General features: G+C 39.5%; 1 protein-coding gene across 1 annotated transcript; it reads right to left on the bottom strand.

Annotated features, from left to right (window-relative positions):
• Positions 1–4,734: 4,734 nt before the first annotated feature.
• Positions 4,735–21,542, bottom strand: LOC128067870 (lipase member N-like). Its single transcript, XM_052660966.1, has 9 exons — positions 21,420–21,542; positions 19,921–20,038; positions 18,481–18,679; positions 16,716–16,825; positions 13,014–13,150; positions 10,317–10,463; positions 9,334–9,405; positions 8,727–8,798; positions 4,735–4,968 (listed from the first exon to the last, which is right to left on the bottom strand). The coding sequence occupies exons 1-9, from the start codon at positions 21,522–21,524 to the stop codon at positions 4,735–4,737; spliced, it is 1,194 nt and encodes a 397-aa protein (XP_052516926.1). The 5' UTR covers positions 21,525–21,542.
• Between the last annotated feature and the right edge of the window lie 1,932 nt (positions 21,543–23,474).

Raw genomic sequence — 23,474 nt, 5'->3', positions numbered from 1 at the left:
CTGGAGTGGGTTGCCATGCCCTCCTCCAGGGGATCTTCATGACCCAGGGATAGAACCTGTGTCCCTGGCACTTCCTGCACTGGCAAATGGATTCTTTACCACTAGCGCCACCTGGAAAACCCCATACTGTATATAATGCTTACAATTGCACTCATCTCACACGCTAGTAAAGTAATGCTCAAAATTCTCCAAGCCAGGCTTCAGCAATACTTGAACTGTGAACTTCCAGATGTTCAAGCTGGTTTTAGAAAAGGCAGAGGAACCAGAGATCAAATTGCCAACATTTCTTGGATCATGGAAAAAGCAAGAGAGTTCCAAAAAAACGTCTATTTCTGCTTTATTGACTATGCCAAAGCCTTTGACTGTGTGGATCACAATAAAGTGGGGAAAATTCTAAAGTTATGACCAACCTAGACAGCATATTAAAAAGCAGAGACATTGCTTTGTCAGCAAAGGTCCATCTAGTCAAGGCTATGGTTTTTCCAGTGGTCATGTATGGATGTGAGAGTTGGACTATAAAGAAAGCTGAGCACCGAAGAACTGATGCTTTTGAACTGTGGTGTGGAAGAGGACTCTTGAGAGTCCCTTGGACTGCAAGGAGATCCAACCAGTCCATTCTAAAGGAGATCAGTCTTTGGTGTTCATTGGAGGGACTGATGTTGAAGCTGAACCTCCAATACTTTGGCCACTTGATACGAAGAGCTGACTCATTTGAAAAGACCATGATGCTGGGAAAGATTGAGGGCAGAAGCAGAAGGGGACAACAGAGGATGAGATGGTTGGATGGTGTCACTGACTCAATGGACATGGGTTTGGGTGCACTCCGGGAGTTGGTGATGCACAGGGAGGCCTTGCATGCTGCTGCAAAGAGTCGGACCCGACTGAGCCAATGAACTGAACTGAACTGAACCATATTATTTTCATCATTATTATTTGTATTTGGGTTGGCTCTGTGGGATGTGTGATCATACTGATGAGATTTTTGTTTGTTTTATTTTAGAAGTGACTGAAATTTTGATGGGACTAAAGTGGCAACCCACTCCTATATTTTTCCCAAAGAATCCTGTGGACAGAGGAGCCTGGTGGGCTGCTGTCCATGGAGTTGCACAGAGTCGGACACGACTGAAGCAACTTCGCAGCAGCAGCAGCCAGTGTTCTTGCCTGGAAAATCCCAGGGACAGAGGGGCCTGATGGGTTACTGTCTTTGGAGTTGCTCAGGGTCAGACATGACTGAAGCGATTCAGCAGCAGCAGCAGCAAAGTCCTGTTATATGTTGACATTGGTTAGGAAAAGTATTTCTTAACCTATCAAGAATACCAACAATCTGTTTGCATTCTACCCCAAAGCACTTAAATCACACAGAACTCTAAAATGTAATGAGAATCACATCAATGTTTTGCAATCATGGGTAGAGAATTGTGTAGTTAAGTCAGTGGAAGCTTTTAGAGAACTGACATTTCCCCTTAGGTCCCTATACATGTTAATGATGGTGCCAGCATAAAATTCAGCTTTGGTTGAGTTGTTGTTGTTGTTTAGTTGCTAAGTTGTGTCTGACTCTTTGTGATCCCATAAACAGGAGCCTGCCAGGTTCCTCTGTCAATGGGATTTCCCAGGCAAGAATACTGGAGTTGGTTGCCATTTATTTCTGCAGGGGATTTTCCTGACCCAGGGATCGAACTTGCAGCTCCTGCATTGGGAGGTGGATTCTGTACTGCTGAGCCACCAGAGACAAGAAATTACCTCAAATTATAATTCTATATTCTCTTTGAACCAATAATTCTGGTTCAAAGATAATTTATCTTGTAGGTACAAATGATATTTGTATAAAGTTTAAACTGATATTTGTACAATATTTTCTACAATACTGTGTGTAATTACAAAAAATCCTAATTCATCATAGTATCTATTAATGATTAATTTCCATGTAACCTTTAATAATGTTCCATGTGAACTGATGGAGAATGATTTCCAAGAGATAGTAAGTGATCAAAGCAAGACATGGTAAAGACTGTACAATATGGTACCAAAAGGAGAAAAAACTGGGTATCTGTGGATTCATTTGAATAAGCATAGCATAGTCTGTAGAAAGATACACAAAAATATTGGTAAGAGTTAGGTGTCTTTGAAGGAAAGAGTGTATGATAAGGAGTTGGGAGAAAGGAAAACTTACTTTTTATTCGCTATTTTTATCTTTCAGATTTTGTGCCTATGTATGGTAGAATGGAGTATCTTCCCCAATTCTTCATTCTTGTATAATAGCATTTTATATCCAAACTTTTTGGCATGTGGTTTGAAGTTTCTTCCTGTAGGTGAAACAGACTATTCTGCATCATTGAGGTAAGGCTTGGTCTTGTGATCTGAATTAGCTGAAGGCATGTGAACCAGCAGAGGTTCAAATATTCTAGCGTGATCTCATTTACCCTCTCGTGTTCTTGGGATCTGTCACATGAAGAACATAATCCTGAGGGCTGCTAGTTCCAGAATGAAGAGAAGGTATGGAGCAGACCGGGACCCAACTTACAGCTTTGAGCCAAGCTGTGTAAAATGGAGCCACACCAGCCAAACTGTGGACTTGTGAGCATAAAAAAATAAATGTTTGCTGTTGTAAGCTACTGAGTTGTTTATTGCACAGGATTGTTGTAGCAGTAGCTGAACAGGACAAATCCTATTGAAGCTCTCTTAATTGACCCTCGCTTAGCCAGATTCCTGTATTAACCAATGCCGTTTTTTCTCCATGTAAACATATTAACTGATGCCCGTTGCCTCTTAAATATTCATAACTAGTAGGCTAATCTATTACAGTCACATCCTTCCACTCCTTTCAGTTGAGTCATATGCTTACTAAGAGTTAGATATCTGTTCTCAGCCTTATCTATTTGTTCTATCAGTTGAGTTATTGATAATTCATAGTTATCAATGAGTTTTGATTAATTTAATTAAATGTGACTAAAATAGGATGTAGGCTTCCCAGGAAGCATTAGTGGTAAAGAACCTGTCTATCAATGCAGGAGATGTAAGAGACACAGTTTCAATTCCTGGGTTGGAAAGATCCCCTGGAGGAGGGCATGGCAACCCACTCCAGTATTCTTTCCCAGAGAATCCCCATGGATAGAGGAGCCTGGTAGGCTATGGTCCATAAGGTTGCAAAGAGTCAGACATGACCAAAGCAACTTAGTATACATGCACACAAAATAGAACGTATTGCTTGTATGAAAACTACCATGTAATCTTTGAACGAGCTCAATAAAAGTCACTAAAAACTGTGATAAAATTAGTTTAATCTTGGTAAATAAATACTATAAAGATATAAAAGGATTTCCATTTAAACTTGCTTCCCAAATTTTAAAACATTGTCATCCCTTTTAAAGACACTAAAACTAAAAATGATCAATTTTAGATTATTTATTGGAGAATGATTATATGATATTCAGCATCCAAAGACCTTGACCCTGCATGCAAATATTTGTGAACTACTACACTTATCTGTTTTAAGTTAAACTGTTGAAAGTATGTATTGTGCATTATTTATTAAATTTATGATTCCTTGAGGCTCATAGACAGTTTTCCATTAATTACATCTTCATGGAAGGAAAGGTCTTTTCCAGGATTGCACCTGGAATTCACTCCTGAAGGAGTTCATTCAGGAATATAGAGCTGACACTAAAGCTTCATGCTACTTTTGGAACTCTGTACTGAGCCCTAGACTCAGTGTCTGGCATCAGTTAGAGACTGAAATAAAGCATGACTTTAGAATTACTAGTGCCTGTCTTCTGGTCCTCAGTTAGGCTTTCAGAAAGCTGCTTTAAATGTTAACGGGTATTAATGCAATAGTATAAATTCTACTTTGATAATGAAGGCATAATGGTTGATCAGTTTAGTTTATTTTTAAAGCAAAACAAGAAAGAATGAGCTCTCAAATGCTATCACTTAAGACTACTGTCTATGAGTTCTAGTACACTATTTTCAAAAAGCTTTATTCAATTTAACCTTGTTTTAAAGACAGTAGTCTACAGTGAATACTTTTAACAACTAAAAATTCAGTTTATCCTAGTCATCCTCAATCTTGTCTCTGCACCCCCGCCCCCCCCACTCCAATCCCCCAGCTTGTAACAGTAAAACTCCTCGAATAGTTTGATTTGGTTAGTTTTCCATTCTGCTATTCTTTTCAAGCTTGATGTGGATCACACTTATTTCATGGCTTGTCTACTAGATGACCATTTGACTATTGCCCTACCTGTGATTTTGAGAAAGCCAAAGATTACAGCCATCTGAAATATTTTCCCAAATGACCCCCCGACAAGATTTTTCTAGGCCAGCACTCCTATGCTTACATTCAATCCTTTGAAAAGATGGGATGGGGAGTGGGTATTATTTGCATGAAGCCACTATATATATTTGAAATATGAAAGACAAAGGCCTCTTTTAATTTTTCCCTGAAGTGTACAGTTAGCAGAAAAGAGTTTACTAGGGCTTCTTGGAGAAAAGCATGGACTTGGCTCTGACTGAAAGGAAGAGATTCTGAGAGTTCAGATGTGGACATTCACTTGAGAAAGAGCAACAGAGTTGAAATAATTCCTAGCTGGGATGCGGTGATAAGAGAACACCTCAGCAAAAGCAACAAGGTGAAGGATGCCGGTGTACATCTCACTGCTACTTAAGTAGACAAGTATTTCCTCCCCAAAGCCTCTTATGGGCTTGGAAGCAACTCCTATCTGAAAAGCAGGTATACTGCAGTTAGGGATATGACTTCATCAAATCTATGATTTTGCTGTATACTCGTTGGGCAGCATCGAGGCCCCAGATGAAATCAAAGTGGTTCCAATCTGGCAATAGTTTGAAGTAACGCAGATTCCTGATTTGGGGGAGTATCCTGGCCACATCTCGAGGTGTGATAAGAATATCATTTCCACCAGCCCAGATGGCAGTAGGTACTTTCATGGCAGTCAGGTCATACAGTGGAGGACAACTCTACGGAAGAGAGAGAAAGGACATTCATGAGAGGAAGCTCCTCAGAGCAACGACTGACTCCAAATAAGTAGAGAGACTACTAGATGAGTATTTACGATGGCCATAGGAAGACAGCATACAATGGTCCCTATATACAAGGAGTGTGAAGGAACAAGGCAAAATGGCTAAATAAATGTTTGTATACAAAGGAGGATATGTTAAATGCTATAAAACATTCCCCAAATATGATGGAAGTGAAGACAAAGAAGAAATTAATTTCAACTGAGGTTTCATGTAAAGAGCAGTCATTTGAAGGGCTTCCCTGGTGGTTCAGAAGGTAAAAAGGCTGCCTGCAATGCAGGAGACCTGGATTTGATCCATGGGTCAGGAAGATACTCTGGAGAAGAGCCTGGCTACCCACTCCAGTATTCTTGCCTGGAGAATCCCATGGACAGGGGAGACTAGTGGGCTACCATCCAAGGGGTTGCAAAGAGTTGGACACAATCGAGCAACTAACACTGTCATTTTCACTTGAGGAATGGTTGTATTTTAAAGATAAGGATGAAGGTGTGAGCACTTTCCAGCAGGCAGATAGAGTATGTGTGGCATGGTCAGGAATGGCAAGCTGCCCAGTGCACCCAGAAAAAAACTGTGTAAGGGAATACAGTAGGATATAAGACTGGAGACAGTCAAGGTCTAAATGTCAGGTTCAGGCAGTTGGGCATCCTTCAGAAGTTCTAGAGACAAGGCAGGGTCATTTCTCATAGCTCTGCCTAGTTTGTGGGATGACTTGAAGAAGAAATTTGTTGGGAATGGGTCCTGAAAAAAATCTAGGCAGGCAGTTTGGATTATCCTCAGAGCAGGATAACTGAAGCTGTTGTTTAGTCACTAAGTCATGTCTGATTCTGTGACAACATGGACTATAGCCCATCAGGCTCCTCTGTCCATGAGATTTCCCAGATGAGATTACTGGAGTGGGTTGCCATTTCCTTCTCTGGGGATCTTCCTGACCCAGGGATAAAATCCACGTCTCTGGAACTGGCAGTCCTATTCTTTGCCACTGAAGCACCATCAAAGTGGAAGCTGTAGCGATGGCTAAATTATTCAAACACAAAGGGGAGAGATATGGGAAGAATTGTGGAGAATTCTGATAATTGAGAGTGGTGAGGGTTTGAGAGTAGCTAGTGAGAGGATAAAGAGAACAATCAAAAAGGGAGGGAAAAAAATCAGAATGTTACATTATGGAAATCCAAGTCTGGGTGGTAAGTTGCAAGGAGTCTATGGTAACTAATACTACAGGTGAGAACAGGCAATTATGTTTGGCAGTTAAAAACCACAAATGACCCCACGAACTGCAGCCTGCCAGACTCCTCTGTCCGTGGGACCCTCCAGGCAAGAAGACTGCAGTGAGGAGCCAGTCTTTTCTCCAAGGGACCTTCCCCACCCAGGGGTCGAACCCAGGTGTCCCACATTGTAGGCAGACTCTTTATAGTCTGAGCCACCAGGGAAGGGACCTTAAATAGAACAGCTATAATAAAAAGATGAGGACTCAGACTACCTTTTCCAGTGTTCAGGAGTGAGTAGAGAAGTAGAGATACTTAAAATTTTTAGATATTAAAAAATGTTGATTGAAAACAGAATGATGGAAGCAAGGATTGATAGAATTGAAGGTTCGAGCGAGGGTTTCTGTTTGTTTTTTGTATGAAACAGGAGTTCATTTAAGATAGTAAGAGAAGACAGTAAGAATAGATGAGAAGAGATGGGGTCGAGGACACAAGACAGGATAACTCGGATAAGAGGGCCATCATATTCTGAGAGTGAAAGGAAAGAGAATCAAAAACACAGAGAGATTTTAAGGTAGATTAGAGGGAAGTTAAGAAATTTCATTCATACAACAAATGATTATCAAGGGACTAGTAAGCGCTAGCTACTCTACCAGCTGGGACAATACTGGGGAACAAACCAGAAGGAAATTCCTACCCTCATAAAGCTTATATAAGTTAATCTTTTTATTCTCAAGAAAACATAGAATGGGCACAGAGGTTGTGTTGGGAACTTATGAAGAGGACACACTGTTGAGAACGGAATAAAAATTGACTTCCAATGATACAAAATTACAAGCAAATAAAATAGAACTGGCCTGGAGTAGGGTAGGACCAGCTAGCTTACTGTAAATTCTGAGAACATTTACACTCTCAATATTTGTCATCACATCATACACTTCAATCTTAAATCTTTTGGGTCAGTTTTACCTCAATAAAGCTGAAAAAAGAGAACTTGATAATAATGGTTTTCTGTGTATGTGATTTTTTGGTCTTATTTTCTTGTAAATATAAACAATATATAAATATAACATGTTCATGAAAAACAATGAAAGAGAACAAAAGAGTGTGAAATCCAAAGAAAGAGAACAAAAGTGTTCTCCTTTTACTCCTTTGTATGCATCCACTTCACCTTTCCCTTCTTCCTTTTCTTGAGAGTTATCACTTTAACATGTGCTGTTTATTTTTTGGCCTTTTTCTAAGCATTTGCAAATATATGCATCTGTGAATTTATATTGTCTGAGGAACAAGAGAAATCTTTTGTGGGTAACAAAAATGTTCAATATCTTGCTTGTGATGTGGTTACATGAATGGATATATTTGTTGAAACACTAAGTTGAACATGTAAAATCAGTGACTTATACTGTATGTAAGTCACATCTTAATCATGCTAATTAAAAATAAAAATAATAATTATACGCTCCTCTCATTGTCTTAGAAGCTAGTGGATTCATTTCCCTAACAATTCAATCTGTTACTGAGAAATTGAAGGCGTCCCTGGTGGCTCAGCAGTGAAGAATCTGCCTGCAATGCAGGAGACACGGATTCGATCCCCGGGGGGAAAAGATCCCGGGAGAAGGAAATGGCAACCCACTCCAGTATTCTTGCTGGGAAATTCCATGGGCAGAGGAGCCCGGCAGGCTAATGTCCATGGCATTACAAAATAGTTGGACGTGGCTTATCGACTAAACAACAACTAAGAAGTTGACTGGTCTGATTGATTCATTTGATGTCCAGAAGCAATTTAATTGACCTATGTTTGCACTGATAGCTTTAGGTATGCCAGTATTGGAAAATAAAGGAAAATTTTAATCTAATGTCTTTAATTCATACTGAGAAGCCCAGCTGCTGACTTAGAAAAAAAAGGAAGGTGGCAACAGTGTTGATTAAAAGCATAGGATGGCTAAATGAATATATAAATTTTAGTATGTAAAGTTAGAGGGAAAAAGATGCCTTAAGACTCAACTCTTGACAGGTGGATAATTCTCTTAACTTCTATGTGCAATTTTATTTTATTTTTTTGTTGGTATCAAGAAGTATGTATTCATTTACTATATAAATTTTTATCACACAATTTAATCCATTATTATGCAGCTATTAAAATTATATTAAAAATCTCTCTTGCAACATTAGTTATGTTTTGCTATGACTATAAGTAAAAAACAAATTGAAAGTTGTGGAAAAGTAGTGATGTTGAGATTGGAAGAAATGTAACAAAATATTGATCATCTAGTTTTCTCTGGGTGGAGGGATTATAAATGATTTAACTTCCTTAGTATATACTTCTTTTATTTTTAGATTTTTTGAAATAAATAAATATTTAAAATACACTTTGAAAAATCTCTGTCTACCAGTGTGAATGTGACCAAGTGCCAGCTAGGATTCTTTTTACTGTCAAATAATGTATCATTATAATTTTTCAAAGCCGACCTTCTAGGGTTGCTCTGAGTAACTCACCTGATTGTAGTGATGCATGTTTTCAGCTTCACTCCCCCAGTCATAAGCTCTGAATTCATCAGAATGGTAAAGCTGGAATGAAATGTTTTATAGAAAAGCAGTATTCAGAATAAGAATTACGATTGTTAATAGCAAATCTTAGAAAAGTATACTGTATGCTGGGAAGAAAATAAGGCTTCTGGATCACTAGAGGATATAGATAAATTTTACCAGTGTGCAAAACAAGATCAAGAGAAAGGGAGGCAATGAATTCGTTGGTTTGAAGGAAAAGCTAGTGAGAACCCAAGACTCACTGTGGGAAATCAAATGTCAGGTATTTCTCTTTCTGGGAAGGCTCAGTTCTTCTGAGGTTCTCCCAGTTTATGTTCAGTTTCAGCTCAGAGCCTACTTTACAAGCTCATATTTAAAATGGGATTCATTTATGTGACTGACTTGGTCTGCACATACCTTGTTCTTTCTCTTAAAATCCAGGGAAATGCAACTATAAAGATGGAGAAAAAGGTAAAATGGAAGCTAGCTGCTAAGCTTCTTAGAACAGACATGCTAACTCTGTCATTTCAAATATAAAGAAAATAAGGGGAATGGTTTTCCATGACAAAGACACTACCTGTTTTATATGCAGGATGTTCTGTATTGATGATCCAGTGGGAGCATGGGACATATACACATCCATTCGGCTCTGAAGATAAACAAAACAAAACAAAACATATTAAAGCAATTATCACCCAAAGAAAAAACTGTGCCTTTAAGAAGCAGAGAATAATTATGCTAAGAATGAATAAACAAATATTGCAGTAGAATGGCAAGGCAGAATCCATTCCATTCCATTCCATGCTGTCTTATATGTTTCAAGTGGTGCATTTGAGGCTAAAGTGACCCAGCAAAAGAGGGCACAAAGAAAAAGTTTAAAGTCTCTTTCCTAGGATTTTATTTTATTTTTTAATGCATTGTATTATAAAATCAAGGTGACTATAGCAAGGGGTGGCTAATTGCAAACATGTGAAACTGCTTCCTATTCTTGCACAACTATTATATTAAATTTGACTAGAGATGAAAGGATGAAGCTGCCTATTCTCTTCTTCAGTCTTCACACTGAATATCTAATCTTCTATGCAGAGAAAATCTCTGCCTTTAAAATGAGTTCAGAGTACCGCATTAGTTTATGTAATATGATAGATACATCAAAATGAAACAAAGGGAACTTCCCTGGTGGCTAAGTGGTAAAGAACCCACCTGCCAATGCAGAAGACACAGGTTGGATCCCTGATCTGGGAAGATTCCACATGTCGTGGAACAACTAAGCCCATGGGCCACGACTATTGAGCCTGTGCTCTAGAGCCCAGGAACCACACTACTAAAGCAAGTGTGCTTGGAACCCGTTTTCCAGAACCAGAGAGGCCACTGCAATGAGAAGCCCATGCACCTCAACTAGAGAGTGGCCCCCACTCCCTGCAACCAGAGAAAGCCTGCACAGCAACAAAGACCCAGCACAGCCAAAAATAAATGAATCAAATAAAAAACAAAAAGAAGAACCAAAGGAAAGCTGGAATTTCTAAAAGCATCAAATGGCCCTAGAATCTTTATACATACCATATTCATGTTCTTCTTGTTGAATCCTGCCCACAAGGACAGAAATTCACTACATATCACCCACAATATTTTATTGTTGCAGATTTTGATAGAAGGTGACTTCCCTATACTTTCTTCTAAGAAGAAACCTTTGGTACCAAACAACTTCTGTAAAAAATAAAAAATTATTATTCTTTCAAGAATCATTTGCAGATTTCTTGACATTCCCTTCATCCCCGGAATGAGAATTCCTATATTCATATTTATATTTGTATATTTTTTTCCCATTTTGCTCAAGGAGACCAAGTTATTTTGGAAAAGTACCTATATAAATCAGTCTTTACCTAGGGAATATTATCATCAAACATAATTTACAAGGAGATGGTAGCAATGATCTTCAGCCCCAAATTAGCTAACTTATCCATTGTGAAAGCTCCCCTGAAATCGGTCCAATCAGCGATTGCCTATATTTCTCATTAACTGGCAAGAGAAGTAGAACCGTTTCTCCTTTAAGGTCAAACATTGCCTTGAATAGGAAAGAAAAGCAGGGTTTTACCTATGTACACATCACCTTTCTGGTAGTGTACCAGAGTGCTTGACTTTCATGCTGAAAAGTGGAGGATGGTGTACTGAAGGGAACGTGCCATTGGATAGAAGAAAATGATGTCATGGGCAACAGCACGATTAAAACTTCTAGAGTTTATAAAAGTGAGCTTGAGTGGGGATCTCTGATGTAACGACTGGAGCTTCTAGGGGCAACATATATTATGGAGGGGTAGGAGTAGAGAATGGGACTTAAAGTGGCAGAAAGTTTGACAATAGGGAATTAGAAACTGAGATAAATCCGGGAAAATACCTACCTCAGATCTGACCTATGTAGGCAAAGCAATACATATGCAAAACAGGTATACTTAGTGATAGATGTGTCTATCTCTGGATTTACTAGTTTGCCTGCTTGAAGAAGGCAATGGCAACCCACTCCAGTACTCTTGCCTGGAAAATCCCATGGACGGAGGAGTCTGGTAGGCTGCAGTCCATCGGGTCACTAAGAGTTGGGCACGACTGAGTGACTTCATTTTCACTTTTCACTTTCATGCATTGGAGAGGGAAGTGACAACCCACTCCAGTGTTCTTGCCTGGAGAATCCCAGGGATAGGGGAGCCTGGTGGGCTGCCATCTATGGCGTCACACAGAGTCGGACATGATTGAAGTGATTTAGCAGCAGCTGTTTACCTGCTTAACTCTGCCCCAATGTAGAAAACATCCCAAATTAATCGATGCCAACACATTTTGAAATAAAACTATCAATCACACAAAAGGGAAGTTACATTGTGGTTTAGTCGCTAAGTCGTGTCCGACTCTTGCAACCCCATGGACTGTATCCCGCCAGGCTCCTCTGTCCATGGGATTTTCCAGGCAAGAATACTGGAGTGGATTGCCATTTCCTTCTCCAGGGGATTTTCCCGACCCAGGAATCTAACCCAGGTCTCCTGCATTGCAGGCAGATTCTTTACCAGCTGAGCTATGAGGGAAGCATTGTACTCAGTCATTCAGTTGTGTCCCACTCTTGGCAAATCCATAGACTGTAGCTCTCTAGGCTCCCCTGTCCATGGAATTTTCCCAGCAAGAATACTGGAGTGAACTGCCATTTCCTCCTCCATGGGATCTTCCTGACCCAGGGATTAAACCCATATCTCTTGCATCTCCTGCATTGGCAGGTGGATTCTTTATCACTGAGCCACCTGGGAATCCCTAAGTTTAATGTTCCTTGTTGTTCAGTTGCTCAGTCATGTCTGACTCTTTGAGACCCCATGGATTGCAGCACACTAGGCCTCCCTGTCCCTCACCATCTCCCGAAGTTAGCTCAAATTCATGTCCATTGCTACCAAAACCTACTATCAAATCAATCATTAGGGCTCATGGAAGTTCTTCCTTGTGTTAACTCACAAATCCTTTTTTTCCCATTCGTACCTCTTCACCACAAACCAAGATCTCATCTTAAAAGTGAATTATTGATATCCTGACTTGTTTCTTTGATCTCATTTTGGCCACAACTTATTTTATCCTTCAATTCACATTTAAGGGGCAATCTTAATAAAATACTAGTCAATGAGCTTTTTAGAGAAACAAAAAGCAAACAGAGAAAAACTTTTAACGGATAAAATCTTAAATTCACAATTGACCATCAGACCAGCTTTCCAACCATTGGAAAATAACCAATAAATAGTTGAATGAATAATTCAGCTGTAAAACAATTTAGGCTTTGGCATTTTAGCTTTAGTAAATGGAAGCAAGCTCCCATATGGAAAGGGCTATATTATTCCAGCTTATCTAACATCAAAGTCAAGGACATCAGTGATCAAATTGAAAAATGTCTACCATTTGAGCAGTGTGAATTCATTGACATGCCCAGTGGAACAAGAACAGAACAAGGAAACTGCCATAGTAGTCAGCTCAGCTAGAAATTCTGACTTATACTCAGGTCTGTTAATAACTGAGTACAGTGAGTTATATATGAGAGCTGTAGACACTGTGACACACACACACACACACACACACACACACACACACACACATGCACACAGCACCTGACCCCAGAGTCTGGTATCTACAGATTTCAAAATGTCCTACTTTTGTTTCATAGTAGATTTTCAAATAATAAGGGTCTATCATCCAAAAGGAGATCCTCATATACACTGTGGCAAAGGAAGAACTTACCTTGATTGCAGAACTTGGAAGTTCGAAAAATCTGGTAAAAATGCCTGTGGGATATTTGAAGGAGACCACAGGACCCAAGGCAAAGTTCATTTTGATTCTTTGTGCCAGTTCAGGCATGGTGGCAAAGGCTACAAACCCTAAGAGAATGGGAGATAAGATAATCTCATAAAAATTAGGGGTAGTGATGTAATGTTTCTACTAACAAAAGTGAAGCTCTCCTTTTTCATTTTATTCTTCTACTGCAGCAATCATGGGGGATGAATTGGGCAACTCTTCTGAGTTATTTGGCAAAGTTAATCTATTTTCAGCCCTGTCTACTCTCAAATCTCCATTTCTTTCTTATTCTGGACAATTTAACTTGGTTGGGGAAAGTTAGGAACAAATTGCTGAAGCAACTCCTGCCAAGTAAACTGAGGATGCCCTCAACCCCCACCAAGCGGGGGCTAGGTGCTGGTAGTACTGTCATTCTACCCCAACTCTGAGATGACAGAGTGAGTCACGGAACCTCTGGAAATAAATGGTCAGTTTGTAGGAGGTGAATCAATCAGCTCTATGCATCACCATCTAGCTATTCTGGAGGAGGAAATGGCAACCCACTCCAGTATACTTGCTGGGAAAATCTCATGGACAGAGGAGCCTTGGCAGGCTACAGTCTGTGGGGTTACAAAGAGTTGGACATGACTGAGCACACACACACACACACACACACACACAGAGTTATTTCACAGTTTTTCTTTTTCACAGTGGGATGAGATTGCATTGCTCCCAGTTCTTCATTGGATGCTTATGAAACCTCCAGAATCTTCTCTGCTTCCGAAAGGTCCACCATGGTCCCAGTAAGGACCAAGTGTCTCCATTTATAAAGCAATAGCACTGCATTTGTATCTAGCAATATGACGGTGAAGGTGGTGGGGCTCAGCCCCACATAGGAAAGTCTATGTGGAGGATCTCTTTGTTTTGGTTCCCTGTTGTGCTTTCCTGGCCCCCCCCGCCCCATTGTGTGTGTGTGTGTGTGTGTGTGTGTGTGTGCGCGCGCGCGTGCGTGCGTGCACGAAGCCATAGCAGAAGTTTTTTTGTTTTTTTCTGAATTTCTTGTTGAAATATTGAAACTGTCTTAACCAGAAAAGGAGCTGGCTGGGCACTGATAAAAAAATTGAAACAGGCATAATAGCTCCCCCTAGAAGATGTCTAGCAGCAGCAGCAGCAGCAGCAGCAGCAGCAGCAGCAGCAGCAGCAGATGTCTAGAAATGTGCAGAGGTGAGTTTTTGATGGTAATACTGGCGGAAGAGTCCTACTCCACGTGGTATTTAATGGGCCGGGCCTGACTTGTTAAAAGTTCTATGAAGAATTGGTCCTTCCCACATAACAGAAATTTCTCTGCTCAGGATGCAAATCATGCTCACTGAAAAATGTCATGCTTGAAATTCAACACAGAAACCTGATAATCAAGTTGACTATTTTCCCTGCCAATCAGGTAATGAGGGCATATCTAAGTCTTACCTACTTTTCTAGTCACACTCAAATCTTCTTTCTCCATACAATCTCTCCACAGCACCCAAGAACCCCATCAGTGAAGTCAAGATTACCTGGTGTGAATTTTGGGTGCCATCTCTAATGTGTTAAGAGACCTTGAAGGAGCCAATCAATTTCTTTGAACTTCTGTTTTCTTTTTCTATGAGATGGGAATAATAGTGATAGGCTTGTTCTAAAGCTTAGAGAGGGATATTGTAGCAAAGGTCCTGAATGAAAAGCCCTAAACATAGAAAATGCTCTTAAGTGTTAGCAGCTATGGTATGATTATTTTCCTGTTAGTGGCAGGTTTTATTTTGAGGCGGGGGGTGGCGGATAGGTCCTCTTACTACTAGTTCTTTGATACTCCTTTAGTATATTCTCTTTAATGCTCATATGCTGCAAGCTAAGTTGCTTCAGTTGTGTCTGATTCTTTGCAACCCTATGGACAGTAGCCGGCCAGGATCCTCTGTCCATGGGTCTCCCGGCAGGACTATTGGAGTGGGTTGCAATGCCCTATCTCCAGGGGATCTTTCTGATCCAGAGATCAAACCCAGGTCTCTTATGTTGCCTGCATTGGCAGGTGGGTTCTTTACCACTAGCGCCACCTGGGAAACAATGCTCACAGCTTCACAGAGTCTCCTAAATTTATAAGCTGCCTATCAGGATAAATAGGCTTCCCCTGTGGCTCAGCTGGTGAAGAATTCGTCTGCAATGCGGAAGACCTGGGCTCGATCCCTGGGTTGGGAAGATCCCCTGGAGAAGGGAAAGGCTACCCACTCCAGTATTCTGGCCTGGAGAACTCCATGGACTGTATAGTCCATGGGGTCACAAAGAGTCAGACATGACTGAGCAACTTTGATTTTCACTTTATCAGTAAAAAAACACTGGTAAATACATGTTTGTTCTTGATTATAATAGTGGTAATGTAGGGTTATTTATTCGGAGAGGGCAATGGCAACCCACTCCAGTACTCTTGCCTGGAAAATCCCATGGGTGGAGGAGCCTGGTAGGCTGGAGGCCATGGGGTCGCTAAGAGTCAGACATGACTGAGCAACTTCACTTTCACACATTGGAGAAGGAAATGGCAACCCACTCCAGTGTTCTTGCCTGGAGAATCCCAGGGATGGGGGAGCCTGGTGGGCTGCCGTCCATGGGGTCGCACAGAGTCGGACACGACTGAAGTGACTTAGCAGCAGCAGCAGCAGCAGGATTATTTATTATCTCTCACACGGTTTCACCCAGACTAAGAGTGCATTTTCATTTAACCCAGTCTCTTAAAATTAGAAATTTTAGTGGAAGATTGAGAACAAATTCATATTTTTAGTAGTATAGGGTTTTAAAATTTTCATTTGGAGCTAGATTATTGATTTCTTTTTTGAAAAATCTGGGAAACCATTAAGAAATGTACATTCAAAGTACATTTTTTGGACTTAAAAAAAACTTTTTATACAGTGCTTACAGTTAATTGTGTGCTAAGTCACTTTAGTCATGTCCGACTCTTTGTGACCATAGGGACTGTGGCCCTCCAGGCTCTTCTGTTCATGGGATTCTCCAGGCAAGAATACTGGAGTGGGTTGCCATTTCCTCCTCCAGGGCCTCTTCCTGAGCTAGGGATCAAACCCAGGCCTCTTATGTCTCCTGCATTGGCAGGCGGGTTCTTTACCACTTGTGCCACCCATGAGTCATACATTAAATGTATAGGCCCGATTTACTTATTATAGTAAGTTTTTGCATTCTGATTCACAAAGAAAACATTACTATATCTTTTAAAATTTGTTCAAATATGAATATAAGCTCTCTTTTTTATTTTTTAATATCCCATGTGGGTTGTGAGGAAGGTATGATTGATGTATATTTACCATTCTTCAAGGATATTTCATGCCATTTGGCTTTACTTTTTCAGCCTGGAGGAAATCTAGAGACTCAGTCTTCAGAAATATTTCTTTGGAATTCCTGGCAAATTACATCACCATTACAAATGTGCTACAGTGACCGGAAATGGATGAAGGATTCTTCCTACAAACTCACAGTCTCTGGAATTCAGGTTTACAGCCACTAGAGTTACATTCCCATCACAGGACATATAATTAGGGACACTGTAAATGTAAAACAGTGACTCTGTTCCTGATTCAAAGGTGAACTCTGACGTGGCTCTGACCCTTGTAAAAATGTTGACCCTTGTAAACATACCTATTGTAGTACCAAGCGAATATCCAACGAAATACAACTTCTGCTGACCAGTTTTATTTACAATGAAGTCTATTATTCCAGGGAGATCATATTTGGCCATTTCATGAAAGCTGAAGAATAAAACAGGACCTTATAAGTATTTGCAGCTAAGTTCAAAACAGAGCACTTGCTCATTTATTTTTTATACACAGAATTTTGTGCTGTCCACTTACCTGGTTTGTGTTTCATTATTTATCCAGTTACATGTAGGCTATTGTGGTTTTTGTTTGCTACACTTATATGTGTTACTTTCTAATAGCAGGAATGATTTCAAGGCTTGTGTATATTACATTTTCTGAAATTCAGTCTTGTCATTCTTCCTCTTCACTCCCTTCTCTTGCATTTCTTTTGCTGCCCTTTACTTAACCTGGTTTGCACGCCTCTCTTTCAGTCTTTCCCAGGGAACTTCAAGATGCTTAGGGCCATTTAACACCCAGATTTCAAAATTTCTCAGTTGTAAATCATGATTGTATCTTGTACTAGCTGAGTAGCTTTCCGTAAGTTACTTAAATGCTCTGAGCTTAAGTCTCATCATCTGTAAAATAAGCATGACATGCTATATGGCAGGGGAGCTATGGGGGCTGGATAGTATTAAAGGAATGACTCTAGCAGAAATTAGACATTCAATCGGATGTTGCTATTATTATTTCTGTCCATATATGGTTATATTCAATATATACCAAAATCTTATAGTACTGGTTCAGTCAACATTAATACAAATGTTGAGGGAACAAAAAATGCCTATATAATACATGGTTGAGTTAGGTACTTTACAAACTAAGGACCTGCTTATTAAAAGAACATGAGAGGAAATATAGATTGGTACTTTCCAGTATAAGAGAATCATTGTGATGCCTTACAGTAAACAAGCTACAAGTTCCCAACCAAGGACCAGCTGCATGAAGTATTTCCTGTTGCTTGCCCCTGGGCAAACGCTCTAGTCCTAACAATCTGGCCTATTCTTCCTTTCCTTCCAACTTGTCAGTAGGTACAGAAATAAGGTATGGAATATTTCATTAATATGGTTCTGTTCTAGCAGCAGGCTTCAAACAACCAGGAAGTTTAAGCCTGAGAAAGAATGCTCACTGCAGGCATCAGCTTGTTCTCTGATGACAGCAGAAAACGCCTTCATTAAAGCAAGCAGTCAGCGTGTCAAAAGATTCTTTCCTATTGCCTATTAACAAGGTTGTAACGATCTCATATTAGAGTTTTCCTGAAAATGGTATTCTATACATTCTCAACCACAGTGCCTGTAGGTAAAATATAGTACTGATATACATCATCTTTGCAAAACTAATTGACAGTCCAAGAGAAAAAACAATTGTAATAACATCACTAGGATAAAAATATAAGCTTTGTGAAGGTGGAGGCTTGTTTACTCTTGAACGCTCAGGGACTAGAATAGTACATAGAATAGGCACTCAATAAATACTGGCTGAATGAGTGCATACGTTGTCCCAGAAATTTTCTAAGCTGTCGTTTGAGACATACTTTGTATTGGATAGGAACATATGTTAAAATGACCTTGTTGAAATGATAATTAACTTCTCTGAGAATCAGTGTAAATCAGAGCTTCCTGATGTTTCTTTCCTTTGAGCTGTTAGTAGAGACTGCAAGGAGCTGTGTGACTCCAAGTATCATACATTATTATTAATACCATCCACACTATAATATTTAAAGGACTTGTCTCAAATTGTGTTCATGGTCTTTCTTAGATACAGTTTACCTAAAGGCCCAGAATTTCTCTTCGTTCACCGAGAGTGTTTTGTGTCTTCTTGACCAAGTGTTCCCCCGACTGTTTCCCATCCATACATCATAACCAGCATCAGCTAGAAGGAATCCAAGGCTGCCATTGGCAAAATTCTCAAGCCAGGAGGCATTGTCTGAAAACAGGGCATGCTGCAGATATACAACTGGTCGGGCACCTAGAGGGAGGCAAAAAGACAGAGAGAGAAATTTATAACAACTAAAGCATCTCAGAAACATAAGAATAACACACACACACACCACTGGAAAAACCCCAAACCAAAAAGAGACATATAATAAATATATTTTAATGTCCAATCTTGCCCAAATTCTATCCTCCCTTCTTAAGCAGTCTTTCCTATACATTTTTCTCCTTTTATACTTCATAGTGGCTCCCCACAACTCCTCATCATGTTTGGTGTTGCAAGAGTTAGCAAAAACAAAAATAAAGATAAACAAGAAGACCCAAGATGCCCCGTTAAATTTACATTTCATATTAACAATGAACTCTCTTTTTAATATACGTATATCATAAAATGAGGCATATGAAAAACTCATCTGCTCTTTATCTGAAATTGAATTTTAACTGGGCATCTCATATTTTATATAGTAATCCTACCCATGTCGCACTCCCATTTTTCATTTGGAAACTCTTGAATTCTTAAGCAACATGATTTTAGCTGCCTCTGAATGTGGATGGGAGATGAGATAAGGCAGAGCGATCACAGTAAGTGATTTGGTAAATAAAGACCACTGAGCCTTTGCAGATACTTTGCTTACTCTTCTCTCTCCCTTCTCAGATCTGTGGTTACCTTTCCCTCATCGTTCAAAAGGATACACTGTTTGCAATAGCCAGGACATGGAAGGAGCCTAAATGTTCGTCAGTAGAAGAATGGATAAAGAAGTGGTACGTGTATACAATGGAATATATCTCAGCCATGAAAAGGAATGAAATTGGGTCATTTGTAGAGATGTGGATGGACCTACAGAGTGGCATATAGAGTGAAGTAAGTTAGAAAAACAAATATCATATATTAGCACACATATATGGAAGCTAGATAAATGGTATAGATGCTCTTATTTACAAAGCAGAAATAGAGACACAGATGTAGAGAACAAATACATGGATTTCTAGGGAGAAAGGGGGTTGTGTGGGAGAAATTGGGAGATTGGGATTGACGCGTATACACAATCTCTTTCCAACAATGAGGAAATCCACTAGATCAGTCTTGCCCTTTGTATTTTTCAGTTCTTGCCTGCCTTCAGAGAATCGGAATACAATGAGACTTCCTGTTAACTATATAAAAACTAATCCAAAATTCAAACCAATTTTGATAAATCAGTCACTATCTTAATGAACAGCAAGTACTAAATTTTAGTCATGTGCAATTCTCCTTCTCAAGATAGACATGTTTGGTACCTGTGACCTTAGTGTCTTTTCGCCCGTGGGGAATCCGATTGACACTGAGTATGTACCCGTCTTGAGTGGTTACTTCATACTCCTCACTGGGGTAGCCATTATAGGTGATGATTTCACTCTGCTCAGTAAAAATAGAAGCATTAGCTACACATTTTCTCTAAAGGTTATCAAAAGGAGCTAGAACAAAGCAGCTAGTGTGTGCTTATTAGGGTAAATTATTTGAAATCTGCAGCCCCAGGTAACAGTGAGATTAATTTACTACGTAAAGTCATGATTAAAAACATAAATGGACTATTAGAAAACGTCTGCTAGTGGTGAATGTTTTGGGGGGAGTTGGAGATAATATCTATCTTTGACTCATTCTTCTGACAAAACTATATTCTCAAGTCAGTTGTCTTTTTTAAAGTGCATATAGACATATTTTAATTGAAATGTAGTTAATTTACAAATTTGTGTTAGTTTCTGGTGTATAGCAAACTAATTCAGTTTTACACACATACACACAATATATATGTATTATATATATTCTTTTTCATATTCTTTTCCATTATGGTTTATTTATAAGATATTGAATATAGTTCCCTGTGCTAGACAGGAGACGATAGGACCTTGTTGTTTATCCATTCTATACAAAATAGTTTGCACTTGCTAATCCCAAACCCTCCCCTGTCCCCTCCCTTTGTAACCACAAGTCTGCTCTCTGTGAGTCTGCTCCTGTTTCATAGATAAGTTCGTTTGTATCATATTTTAGATTGCATATGTCAGTGGCTTCATATGCAATTTGTCTTTCTCTTTCTGACTTACATGGTATGATCATCTCTAGGTCCATCAATATAACTGCAAATGGCATTATTCTTTTTACGGCTGAGTAAAGTTCCATTATGTATACACAAAATGTAGGTATTACATCTTTTTAAAGTTTTAATTTTATACTGGGGTATAGTTGATTAACAATGTTGTTTTAGTTTCAGGGGTACAGCAAAGTGACTCTCTCTCTCTCTCTCTCTCTCTCTCACACACACACACACACACACACACACACACACATATATATGAAATAATTGACATTTATGTATATAAATGTCAACTACGAGACTGCTCTTAGTTCAAAGGTACTAAAACCACAGTCCAGTAGAGAGCAGTCACATATATCATCCAGAGGGATTAAAATCTGTGTGTGCTCAGTTGCCAGTCATGTCTAACTCTTTGAGACACTATGGACTGTAGCTCGCCAGGGTTCTCTGCCCACGGAATTCTCCAGGCAAGAATACTGGAGTGGGCAGTCATTCTCTTCTCCAGGGATCTTCCCTACCCAGGGATCACACTCAGGTCTCCTACATTGCAGGCAGATTCTTTACTGTCTGAGCCACCAGCAAATCTCTAAAAATCACTTATGTTTAATCTATATCAGAGATTTTCTGCTATAACAGGAACTTCAATAATCTTACAACCTATTAATTTGCTTTATTTGATGTTCTTTGGAATTCTCCATCACTTACAGTACTCATCCACACTTCAGGATTTGCTTCTTTTTCCAAATTGAAGAATCCAGCAGCATTTAAAGTTCCACAAATCAAATAGGCTGTTGTTAAAAACAGCCACATGGTGGGAATGCCTGATAGAAAACACTTAATAACCACAAATTGTTATATGTCAAAATTGATTAATGAAATGAAATAGTCCCCCAGTGAAAACTTGAATAACATCCTGAGAAAGCTGAGACAGTGTGGAAGGGAGTAAATACAATGAGCTAACTCTGAACACTATTAATCTATTTTTTCACATAGAAATTGCCCTGACATAGTCCAGTTCCAGATATGAAATGAACTAGTATGAAGGTCTATTTTATCTCTTATTTTAATCCAAAATTTTCACTTAATTTAAATCTTTGCTGACCTGTGAGTTGCCAGGATATATAAAGATTCAGAGGACAAGTTTCCACACCACAGAGAAGCTAAAAGTGCAGTTATCCTTTAAGCTCCTCTAACATCCCACAAAATAAACAAGAGCAGTGAACAATGACACTTCAAACAAACAGGTTTATGGTGAGTTTCAAGTGAACCACAGGCAAATTTTGCACATTTGAATGTGCAGTGTCTCTTCCTTAGCACAGTTTAAAAACATGCCTCCTCAAAGCAGTTTGGCCAACATCACAATGCTGAGTACTTATCAAAGGGGAGCTGCAGTTCAGTGGTCTGAGTTTGAAGTCCAGCCTCACCATGAACAAGATTTCTGATCTTGGGCAAGTTATTCAGTAGCTTTGTCTCTTGTTTTTCCTGCTGGTGATATTAGGATAATAAAACAACCTACCTTATAAGATTGTAGGGAGGATGAGTGACATATAATGCATTAATCTCAGGGTAAGCTCTTTCACTATCTTTTTTTAAAATCCAAGAATGAGCAAGAGAGTAACATCAGAGAACCTTTATGATAATAAATTAATGACAGACTTCTAGAGAAATTCAGAGTTTACTTTCGAAGTTCAGTAGCTTTCCATAAACTGGCTCTCTGGCTGCAGTTGATTTTATAGCTATAAATGTTATATAATTAAAACCATTTTTGAAATTAATACTGGCTAATGTGTATTGAGGGCTCAGCTTGTGCCAGGCCCTGTTCTAAATGTTTCATGTATATTATTTAAATATTGAAGAAATGCCATTGAAATAGCCACTGTTATTATCCTCATTTTATCAGAGAAATTAGCGAAAGCTTAGAGAGATTAAAGATCTGTCCCAGGTTACAGAGCCAAGAGGTGAGAGAACTAGGACAGGAACACAGGAAGCCTCAGTGCAGAGCCCTGTATCTGGCTACCACTCCCAACCTGCCTCCCAGTTGCTCTGAGTCTTGATCTTACCTAGTTAAGAGAGCTTCCCCTGTTCCTGAGGACTCCTTATTGAAGAGGGACTTCTGAACTTTTGCTTGTGACAGTGAGATATGATTGCAGCTAGCAGCTAGAAAAATGAGAGACAGGAAGCCCTTGGAAATGAAGAAATCCTGGACAGTGGCACACACCCAAGGTTAACCAGTTTGACTGAATCCTCATTTCCACTGAATGTCTGTCACCCTTGGGAGGGTTCAGCAACATTTTCAAAACAAGGCATCCAATGTGGAAGTGTGTACTCAGGATCCTAAGGCAAAATCAGAGTTAGCAGTTATCTGCCTTCTCAATACCAGAGTTCACTATGAGGGTCAACCGAAGCAAAGTTTGTGAAAGTACTGGCAGCCACCAGGTAACAGGCAATGTGCAGGAAAGTGATTGATTGCAACAGTTGACAAGTTGAGGCCTTCCTGATTCACTTATTTTTGAAAATTTGTTTTTTAATTGGAGTATATTGCTTTGCAATGTTGTATTGGTTTCTGCTGTACAACAATGTGAATCAGCTATATCCCCTTCCCTCTTGAGCCTCCGTCCCCCTGCCACAGTACCCCCATCCTACCACTCTAGGTCATCACAGAGCACTGAGCTGACCTCCCTATGGAATACCTTCCCACTAGCCATCTATTTTACATATTGCAGTGTATATCTGCCAATGGCACTTTCTCAGTTTGTCCCA

The sequence above is a fragment of the Budorcas taxicolor genome, chromosome 23 (assembly GCF_023091745.1).
Source record: "Budorcas taxicolor isolate Tak-1 chromosome 23, Takin1.1, whole genome shotgun sequence".
NCBI lineage: Eukaryota > Metazoa > Chordata > Mammalia > Artiodactyla > Bovidae > Budorcas > Budorcas taxicolor.
The sequence above is the reverse complement of the archived record's forward strand: the minus strand, read 5'-3'. Positions and strand labels throughout refer to the sequence as shown.

What these genes read in the sequence shown, in the direction of transcription:
- LOC128067870 (XM_052660966.1), bottom strand. Translation starts at nt 21,524, where the DNA reads ATGTGGCTGTTTTTAACAACAGCCTATTTGATTTGTGGAACTTTAAAT. An exon ending in ACAAGAAGAACATGAATATG is followed by an intron (nt 9,406 to 10,316) that starts GTATGTATAAAG and finishes GTTTATCTTCAG; the next exon opens with AGCCGAATGGATGTGTATAT. An exon ending in ACATGCATCACTACAATCAG is followed by an intron (nt 4,969 to 8,726) that starts GTGAGTTACTCA and finishes TCTCTTCCGTAG; the next exon opens with AGTTGTCCTCCACTGTATGA.